The 10597-nt window shown below is 54.3% G+C and overlaps 1 protein-coding gene across 1 annotated transcript; it reads right to left on the bottom strand.

The window, feature by feature from the left end:
* Positions 1-1745: 1745 nt before the first annotated feature.
* LOC113888842 (low affinity immunoglobulin epsilon Fc receptor-like) lies at positions 1746-10364 on the bottom strand. Its single transcript, XM_027535827.1, is given in 11 exon segments — positions 1746-2009; positions 2274-2380; positions 2496-2570; positions 2572-2648; positions 4573-4662; positions 4791-4853; positions 4971-5033; positions 5494-5556; positions 9246-9299; positions 9508-9627; positions 10240-10364. Coding segments are annotated over 11 exon segments (909 nt in total). The 5' UTR covers positions 10298-10364; the 3' UTR covers positions 1746-1870.
* Between the last annotated feature and the right edge of the window lie 233 nt (positions 10365-10597).

Here is a 10597-nt window from a genome sequence, read left to right as displayed (position 1 = left end):
GAGCGCCTACTCTGTGCCAGGCTCTGGGGACACAGCTGAGAACAAAACAAAGGCCCTCGCTAATCTGAAACAGATCAGTAACTTACACAACCTGCTGAAAGAAGAGGCTTTGGTACAAAAACACAGTGGGGTAGAAGGGATGGGGAGTCAGGAGGTGTCCTTTTAAATGGGAGGGAGGTGGGAGGAGCATGTGCAAAGGCCCTGTGGTGGGAGTTAGCCTAAATGTTGAAGGAGCAGTGAGGATGCTGGCGGAGGAGAACCTGGGGCGATACAGCCTGCAGGAGGGGTCCACACGATCAGAAAGAAGCCTGTGGACTCCGGCTTTTCCCTGAGCTGGAAGGAAACTTCTGGGGGTCTTAGGCAGTGAAGAGGAAGACCTGGGTGAGCAAGGAGGGGTCTGCACCAAGGCTGAAGCAGGAGGGGGTGAGAGGTGAGGGGATTCTGAATGTGGCTTGACTGGGACCTTGGCTCTTTCCTGATGGGTTTGGGAAGGGATTGGTGAGAGAAAGGTGGCGAGGGTGACGCCCTGTCGACCTGAGCAGCCTGGAGGCAGAAGCCTGAGTTCCCATGAGGAGAGGTTGGGTAGGCAGCTGTGCGCTGGCCCAGAGTTCTGAGGAAGGGTTTGGGGGAGAGAAAAATCTCGGGGTGGTGCCAGGGAGAGCGAACAGCTGAGTGGGGGTTCTAGCCCATGTGTCACTCAAGGGGTCAGCTTTGTCCCCACCCTGTTCTGGGCCCCAGGGAACCCTCCATAGGCTCCAAACGTGTGGCTGGGGCTTAGCCTGGCCCTTGACTCTTAGGATTCTGGGTGGCCCATTGTGGGTCTCTCCTCTTTCTCAAGTGGGCCCGAGAATCACATGAGCATGTCTGGCTCTTCCTTTTCTAGACGAGAAACGGGGTGGGCAGGTGAGGTGCTTAACCAGGGGCATTCTAAGATCCTAGTCTGCCTCCCCCATGGCCCCCCAGAGGTGTGGGGCTGACCATGTCAAATCTGGGGTTGGTGCTACCCCAGCCTCCTAGACCCTGCATGGGGGTGGGGCCGGCAGCTGAGGACCCAAAAAGGCCTCCGGGTGACCTGTCACCTCCCCCATGAGCTTCTCCAGCCTTCTGTGTACTAGGCCCTATTCTGGACTGAGAACCACGTTCACGGCAGTCCCCTGCCTTGCCCTGCAATATTCCTGAGTAGACGTCTAGGGTGTTCTCTGCTCCATCAGACCCGAGTCTTCATCTTCAGGCCCTGCCTAGTAAATGCTTCTTATAATGAAGTAGGAAAAAAAAAAACAGGGGAACTATCCATGCCACTTCAGTTCCTGGTACTCAGAGGTGGCGCCGGGCACCAAGTTCTACAACTCCCAGCATCCCTGTTCCACACCTGGAGACCAGAGCCAGCAAGGCCCCGAGGAGAGGGCATGATGCAGGTGGGTGGTAGGGGAGCATTGGCTGCCTGAGCTGAGGTCTCTGTCCTCTGGGGCCAGGATATGGGTCTGTATCAGGAGAGGGTGAGCTGGGGATGGAGGAGCACGCTGGGGTTTCAGGTGTTCCCTGCTGCTCCCTGGAAGGCTGGGCTGCCAGGCGCTGTGCCCAAAGGGAAGGGGGCTTCTAGCCTCCAAATTGGAGGGCAGGGGATTCTCAGATTGGGAACTCTGAGCACTTGAGGGCAGGCCAGTGGTGACGGCCCGCTGGGCTGAGAGGCAAGGGACGGGCCCTCGGGATGTTGGTGGGGACACGGGAATGAGCCTGCTGCTTCTGCTTGCTGGGGTCCTCAGGGTCTTGCTGTGGGTTGGGCTGTTCCTGTGTTCAAGGTGGAGTGATGCAGAAGGGTGCAGCTGGAGGGTGGGCAGGGGCACCCAGGGCCAAGGTGGCAGGCCAACGCTCAGCACGTGGCCAGCCGGTCGCACACCCAGCCATGAAGTTCGCTTCCACAGAAGGCGTCATTCCACTTCCCAGAGCCCAGCATCATCACGCAGTTCTCACCCTGGCCTGCATCGTTGGGCTCCCCTGGCTGCCAGTTGCTGGAGCAGAAAGCCTTCAGGTCAGAGGATGAGGAAGGAGGAAGGGTCCCCTGGGCCCTCCCCACCCCATCACTGGATTCCCATCACAACTCCCAGCAGCCTGGAGATACCACCCTCCCTCCCTGAGTCTAGTCTGAATCCAAACCCTGACCATCTCCCTTGGGTTCCATCCAGAAGCTCCCCAAGGCACATACCCCCCCAAAACCCTCCTCTCCCAAGACAGAAAGGCTCCCCTCCCCTCCTCTACATTCCCCCCATCTTCACCTATAGTCCAGGGGCTGGTTGTCCATCCAGATAAACTCCCCTTCAATGTCCAGGTCCCGAAGGCCAATCCAGGAGCCCCTCCAGTTGGCACGTTTGGTCAGGAAGTCCTGGGGAGGAGGATAGGGCTAGAGGGCTGGTGAGACGTGCCTGGGTTCCCCCGCCCTTACCCCACAGGAGATCGGGGTGGGAATCTGCCACCTCCCCTGCAGAACCCAGGCCCACCTGCTCCTCTGGGCTGTGGATGCTAACCAGCCGCCCGTGCAGATTTTCACAGGCGTACCGGGCCTGGATCCATTTTCTTGGCGCCCTCCCCGAAGTAGTAGCACTTCTTTTGGAAATAGATCCATGCCTCGGGGCACGTGTTGCACACAGAGCCTGGGGTGGAGGAGAGGCTGAGGGGGGCAGCTGTGGTGGGCACCATGGTGGTTGCTGTCGTAGTTGCTGTGGTGCTGGGCACCATGGTGGGTGCTGTCGTAGTTGCTGTGGTGCTGGGCACCATGGTGGGTGCTGTAGTGGATGTTGTTGTCGTGGGTACCAAGGTGGATGCTGTGTTGGGTACCATGGAGAGCGCAATGGCGGGTGCCGTGGGTACCACAGACAAAGTGGGTGGCAGCATCTCTCCTGGGGGCTGGGCTGAAAAGCAGATCAACCCCAGGGCCTAACAGAAAGTCTCCTTCTTCCCTGGAGCTCCCGTGTTGATGTACATGTGAGACCATCTCCACGGCAGGGGCACCTCAGCCACCACCACCATCAGCACACACCCCCCCACCAACTGTCAGGAACATCGTGATCACCAGCACCCCCCACCACAGGGTACCCACAATGGCCAGCAGCATTTCTCCACCACCAACTCCACAGCCAGTGCCAAGCCAGCCATATCTTAGTCTCCAGTGCCAACGGCACGAGGAGGCCAAGACTGCCAGCATCACTTTCCCCACTACCATCCCCACCAACAGCTGCCCCCCACAGTAGCCCTCGCCACCATCATGGCCATCACCCCCCAACCAGCACTCTTGGTGACTTTCTGGGAAACTGAGATGATTTTCTTCTAGTTGGTCAGGGAGTCTGTGGTGGGGGTGGGGTAGGAAAAGACTGGAGGGCTGGGTCCTGACGATCTCCATCAGGGACCACCGTGGTCTTTCTTTCCTTGCCCCAACCCCAAGGAAACTCTCAGCCAGTCATCACCACCAGCCCTGCCAGCTGGGAGGTTAAAACCACTCTTACTGGACTGACTCTCTGCTTATTTAAATGAGATTTTCTTAGAGTGAAGTTATGGAGGGCTCCATAGCTTGGGTGGAATTTTTCTAAGGAGCCGTGGGTCCACCAAACTCTGAAGAGCCCTGGGGAGACTTCCCACACATCGGACTGTAACCAGAAGTCAGCCCTCTGGCGGGGGATGGGGAGAGGGGACAGCATTAAAACAGACGAGGGCATCTCTGGACCTTCAAGATAACTTTGGGGGATGATGCCCTGGCTCTGGGTCACATGATCATGGAGAGACAGCCACCGAGCTGGGCTCAGAACCCAGGCCATGGGGCCAGATTTTGGGGGAGGGAGTCGGGTCAAAACAAATGAGATCCAGGTTCCGGTGTAGGGGAAGGGCACGGTGGGGTTTCTTGCTGGGATTCCCACAGCCACCCCAGGTCCCAGGGGACAGGACTCCACACAGAGCAGAGATCCTTCCTCTTCTCTGACCCAGCAGGGGCTTCCAGAGGGGCGAGGGGGTGGGTCTTCAGGCAGGAACCCCCAGCTTCCACCCCAGGTTCCAGGCACAGTGATTGAACACTTTCTGCACTTTGCTGGGACCACCCCTATGACCCTTGGGACTGCCAACATCATCTCTCTCATTGTCACCCCCTGGGAAGACCCCACGGTTCCCCTGGTCTGCACTGCTGCGAGGTTACTCCCCCTTTTGCCCCCTGGCTGGGTCAGACAGTCCTCCGCGAGGGCTGTGGCTGAGGGCCTCCTACCCACGACCCTCTCCTGAGTGGAGATGGGCAGAGGTGAGATCAGTAAAGAGAACCCATTTTTGGTGAATGCTCAATGTCTTTACCTGGAGGAGGAAAAAGCTTGGAAGCCCCCCACCCAGGTCAGTGGAGGGGAGCTTCTGGAATCAGAAAGGGTTTTCTCTGGTGTCCCCATGTGGGTCCAGCCACACACACGAGCACACACCCATCCACACTGTCATGCTCACACCTCTACTGCAGGCTGGAACAGGTTGCACCCAAGGTCTCTTGCATGAGCCAACAAGCCCCCTCCCCCACCCCACCCCCACCCCCCAACAGAGGCGCATGCTCACCGTTGGCAGCGCGTAGCTCGATCCACAACTTTCCCACCTCCTCTTGGAGTCTTCCCAGTGAATCCAAGGCCTGACGCATCTCATTCAAGCCTTGAGTGGTTGGGTCAGGGGTAGGGGGGTAGGAGTCAAGGTGTTTGTTTTTAATTTGCGGAGGGGCCGGGCACAGATCCAGGCATACCTCCCTGCCCCCTACCCCCTGTTCCTCCCCAGCTGCTCACCGCGGGACTTCAGGTCACTCAGGTCAGCTCGAAGACCATCCAGGTTCCAGGAGAGCTCAGACTCTGATGGGGGTGGTGGCGGGGGCAGGGCTGGTGTCAGGGATGATGCCCCCCGAGCTGCACAGCCCCGCCTTAGCTCTAGAACCCAAGGCCGCACCCTACCCTGCCCCCAGCTCTCACCCTGAGATTCCATTCTCTTCTGTTCAGTTTGGATTCGTTCCATGTCCTGCATCATCTGGGCAGCTGGTTGCAGGGAGGGGGCTCAGATCAGATCAGATCAGTTGCTCAGTCGTGTCCGACTCTTTGCGACCCCATGAATTGCAGCATGCCAGGCCTCCCTGTCCATCACCAACTCCCGGAGTTCACTCAGACTCACGTCCATCGAGTCAGTGATGCCATCCAGCCATCTCATCCTGTCATCCCTTTCTCCTCCTGCCCCCAATCCCTCCCAGCATCAGAGTCTTTTCCAATGAGTCAACTCTTCGCATGAGGTGGCAGTGGTAAGCAAATTCTCAGACTCACCCCTCAGTAGTCCCTTCCTGACACCTCCTCTCCCACTGTCCACCCCCCAACCCCGCCACCAGCGTGGTCTCTTCGCCTGAGTCTTTAGAGTCACCTGCCCATTTTGCAACTCATGGAGGGCTGGAGCCCTGTGTCCACATGTTCATCCATCCTCCTTAGACCCCAAGCTCAGCTCACTCACCCTGGGATTTCTGGGCCATCTGGTCACCCTTTTGTCTTTCCAAGTCTTTGGACACCTGAGAGACTGGAGCAGGGGAAGAGAAGACCTGTTGAGCTAAGAGCGCAGGCTGGCGAATCACCCCCCACCCCATCCCAAGTGCACAGACCCCCAACACATCATCTGGATGACCGCAGCTGTTGCTTAATTTAAAAGCAATTAAAAATTGTTCTTAATTCCAAGGACACGAGGACAAGCAGATCTGCTTTTATTTCTCTTGGCAGCTAACGCATGTTTTACAAGACAAAGGTCTGTGGCGACCACAGAAAAAGTCTGTGAATGCCATTTTCCCAGCTTCTTTTGCTCCCTTCCTGTTTCAGTGTCACATTTTGGTGAGTCTCGCAATTTTTCAAACTTCTTCATTCTGGCTGTCTCTGTTAGGATGGTCTGTGGTCAGTGATCTTTGGTGTCACTCTGATAATGGTTTTAGGGTACCAGGAACCACACCCATTATGGTGAACTTAATTGATGAGTGTTCTGTGTGTTCTGACTGCTTCACTGACCAGCGGTTCCCCCATCTCTGTCCCTCTTTTGGGGCCTCCCTATCCCCTGAGACACAACAATACTGAAATGAAGTCAATGAATATCCCTACAGCAGCCTCCAAGTGTTCAAGTGAAAGGAAGAGTCACATGTGACTCACTTTAAATTAAAAGCTAGGAATGATGAAGTTTAGTGAGGAAGGCACCTGGCAGGCTGAAGTAGACCAAAAGCTAAGCCTTTTGTGCTGAACAGTTAGCTGAGCGGTGAATGCAAAGGAAATGTTCTCGGAGGAAATTAAGAATGCTACTCCAATAAAGACACAAATGATGTGGAAGTGAAACAGCCTCATAGCTAATACTGAGAAAGTTTTCGTGATCTGGAGAGAAGATCAAATCATCCACAACATTTGATGAAGTCAAAGCCAAAGAAGCCTGAGCGCCATAGAATTGATGCTTTTGAATTGTGGTGCTGGAAAAGACTTGAGAGTTCCTTGGACTGCAAGGAGGTCAAACCAGTTGATTTACTAAAGTAAATCAACCCTAAATATTCATTGGAAGGACTGATGCTGAAGCTGAAGCTCCAATACTTTGGCCACCTGATGCAAACAGCCGACTCATTGTAAAAGACCCTGATGCTGGAAAAGATTGAGGGCAAGAGGAGAAGGGGTCGGCAGAGGATGAGATGGTTGAGATGGCATCACCAACTCAATGGACTTGAATTTGAACAAAGTCTGGGAAATAGTGAAGAACAGGGAAGTCTGGTGTGCTGCAGTCCATGAGGTTGCAAAGAGTTGGACATGACTTAGTGACTGAACAACAACAAAGCCTTCTCTAGAGCAAGGCCCTAACTCTCAGCTGAGAGAGGTGAGGAAGTTGCAGAAGAAAAGTGTTCAGCCTGCAGAAGTTGGTTCATGAGGTTGAAGGAAAGAGGCCGCCCCCATAACATGAAAGAGCAAGAAGAAAGTAGCCAGTGCTGGTGTAGAAGCTTCAGCTGGTTCTCCAGAAGATCTAGCTAATTCATGAAGGTGGCTACACTATACAAGAGATTTTTGTTGTAGATGAAATAGCCTTGTATTGGAAGAACATGCCATCTTTCATAGCTAGAAAGGAAAAGTCAATGCCTGGCATCAAAGCTTCAGAGGATGGAACTTCCCTGTGGTCCAGTGGTTAATAATCAGCCTGCCAACGCAGGGGACATGAGGCCAATCCCTGGTCCAGGGAGATCCCACATGCCTCAGAAGAACAAAGCTACTGCAGCCACTGAGCTTGCACGCCTTAGAGCCTGAGCCCCACGACAAGAGAAGCCCCCACTCTCCACAAGTAGAGAAAGCCTGCGTGCAGCAATGAAGACCCAGAGCAGCCAATAAATAAATAATTTTTTAAAAGCATCCAAGGATAGGTTGACTCTCTTGTTAGGGGCTAATGCAGCTGGTGACTTTCAGTTGAAGCCAGTACTCATTTAACATTCTGAAAATCCTGGGGCCGTTAAGAACTATGCTAAATCTACTCAGCTCATGGCCTATAAATGGAACAGCAAAGCCTGGATGACAGCACACCTGTTTACAACACGCTTACTGGGTATTTTAAGCCCACTGTTGAGACCTACTGCTTAGAGAAGAAAGATCCTTTCAAAATATGACTGCTCATTGGCAATGTATCCGGCCACGCAAGAAATCTGATGGAGACAGACAAGGAGATTCATGTTGCTTTCATGCCTGCTAACCAGCATCCACGCCATGACCCATAGATCAAGGAGGCATTTTGACTTTCAAGTCTTATTCTTTAAGAAATACATTTCTTAAGACTAGAGCTGCCATTTCGTAAGACTAGGTGGCCCAGATGGTTAAGAATCCTCCGCTTGCAGGAGACCTAGGTTCGATCCCTGAGGGTTGGGAATATCCCCTGGAGGAGGGCATGGTAACCCACTCCAGTATTCTTGCCTGGTCATCCCCATGGACAGAGGAGCCTGGCGGGCTACAGGCCAAGGGATCACAAAGAGTCAGACATGAATGAGCGACTAAGCACACCGAGCGGCCACAGATAGTGATTCCACTGATGGATCTGGGCAAAGTCCGCTGAAAACCTCCTGGAAAGGATTCGCCACTCCAAACGACATGAAGAACAAGTGTGATTCATAGGAAGAGTCAAGCTATCAACGTTAGTGGGAATTTGGGAGGAGTTGATTCCAGCCCTAAAGAGGGTTCAAGACTTCAATGGAAGAAGTCACTACAGATGCGATGGAAACAGCGAGAGAACTCGAATTAGAAGGGGAACCTGAAGATGGGCTTCCCTGGTGGAAAGAGTAGAGACGGTAAAGAGTCTGTCTGCAATGCAGAAGAAGCAGGAGACCCAGGTTCAATCCCTGGGTTGGGAAGATCCCCTGGAGAAGGGAATGGCAACCCATTCCAGTATTCTTACCTGGAGAATTCCATAGACAGAGGAGCTTGGCCGGCTACAGTCCATGGGGTTGCAAAGAGTTGGACATGACTGAGTGACTAACACTTTCACTGAAGATAGGACTAAATTGCTGTCATCTCAGAATAAAACCCTCCACCAGCAAAAAAGATTACAACTCGTTGAAGGCTCAGATGATGATCAGCAATTTTTTTAGCAAGAAGGTATTTTTACATTAAGGTATGTACACTTTTTTTTAGACCTAATGTTATTACACATTTAACAGACCACAGTATCATGTAATCATAACTTCTATATATACTGAGAAACCAAAATATTCCTGTGACTTCCTTTATTGTGACATTGGCTTTATTCTGGAACCAAGCCCTTGATATGTCTGAGGTCTGCCCGTACTCAGGAAAGTGCAGGCAAGAGTCCAGTGAACCTGTGTACCCTTCCGCCACCCAGAATGAGATGCAAAAGCAGCAGGCATTTCTCAAAAGCTCACTGGACTCAGTTCTGAGCTCTTCAAAAGTCTTTTTTTTTTTCCTGCCTCTTAGCACTAACACGATGCCTGTTTTACAGGTGTGGAAGCTGAGGTACAGAGCAGGTAGGTATCAGTTCCATTAGGCACAGCTCAGACCCTCCCCTCCAAGAGTCTCTGGGTTTTCATCCCCCACCCCACCTCCTCGGGCGAGCATAGACTGACCCTTAGATCCTGGGAGAGACCCTGGAGCCCAGACTTTGTCTGTCATCCCACACTAGTCAGTGGCAGAAGCAAGACAAGAGCCTGGTTTCTGCCCCCCTGCTCCCCTGCGCCTCCCCACTCAGCCTCTCCATACCATTCAGGGCAGCGGTCTCCTCCAGCTGTTTTAGATTTCGTGCATTTTCCCAGTCTGGAGCATGGGAGAGGGGGTGGATGAGGGAGAGGAGAGGAGAGAAAGGATATATTTCGGGTGTTCCCATCCATCCACACCCCACCTGCCAGCTGGAGATGGAGGTTTGAGGTGGGAAGTGTCCCAAGGTTGGGCTCCCCAGGATCGGAGAGTGGGGGTCAGGGAGGGAACATGAGATGGGGGTCTCGGGGGTTAGGGGTGTCCTCACGCCACAAGAGAAGCAGAGTCAGCAGCCCAGCCCATAGCGCCGTCGTCACCAGTGCCAGCAGGGCCAGCTGCGTTCCCCTAGAGCAGCACGGCCTCCGCCTTCTGGAAAATTTCGTGAATTCTGCCAGGAACACGGGGAGCAACAGGGGGTGAAGGGTGAGGCTAGGCTCTGGCTCGGCCGGACGTCCCATCACCCAGAGTCCTAGGAGCTCGTCCAGAGCCCACAGTGGAGCAGAGGGCCTCAGTGGACCCCGAGCCTCCTCCGGACATTTTACCCACATGCTGCTTTCATGTCCGTCAGCGATCGCCACCACCCCCCATCTTTGTCCGTCTCTGCATCTCTGAGTCTCTTCCTCTGCCAGTCCAGCCCAAAGACGGCTGCTCCTTCTGCCCACACTCCAGCAGCCAGCAAGCCTGACGTGGCGCCATGTCACTATCCAGAGAGATGGGTCTGGGGGCCAGGAGCTGAGATCCCCCGTCCTCCACAGACCCCCCTCCTCAGTTGGCCGACCTATGCCCCTTCTCCCTTGTATGGGTTCAGCTACCCGTCTGCCCCCAATGCTGGTTCCCCACACCAGCTCAGGAAGACTGGGTCCTCCTTCCCGGGCCCCCCGGCCCCCCGCCCCCAGCCCTCACCCTGAGACCTATTCCCTAAACACCAGACACTGGGTCTCAGTTCTTCCCCAAATCCAAACTCTTCCCTCACCCCCTCAGGGCTCCCCCAGAACTCTACCTTGCTGCCCCATTGCAGGCCCGGGTCCCCTCCCCTCAGCCCGGCTGTGAGGAGTCATTGTGTTGGATTCCACTCGTTCTGAGTCCCCTTCATATGGTTGTCGGTCTATCGGGCTCCCCCGTGCCCCAGCTGGAGCTGGGGTTTTTTTTTTTTTTTTCCGGTCTTGAGGGTGTTGAGTCAGGGAAGGGAGTGGCCTGAAGCTTCCTTTGTCTGCCTGGCTCTGTGCCACGAACCCCAGTCAGGGCTCACCTCCCTTCCCTTGCTGGGCTTTTGCTAAAAAATCACTCTTCATTCCAAATAGGGACCTTGGAGCCCCGCTCCTCTCCTGGGTGGAAAATAGGAGGTCAGAGTTCTTGAT

The sequence above is a fragment of the Bos indicus x Bos taurus genome, unplaced genomic scaffold (genome assembly GCF_003369695.1).
Source record: "Bos indicus x Bos taurus breed Angus x Brahman F1 hybrid unplaced genomic scaffold, Bos_hybrid_MaternalHap_v2.0 tig00002459_arrow_arrow_obj, whole genome shotgun sequence".
NCBI classification, from domain to species: domain Eukaryota; kingdom Metazoa; phylum Chordata; class Mammalia; order Artiodactyla; family Bovidae; genus Bos; species Bos indicus x Bos taurus.
This window is presented reverse-complemented; position numbering and strand designations above follow the sequence as displayed.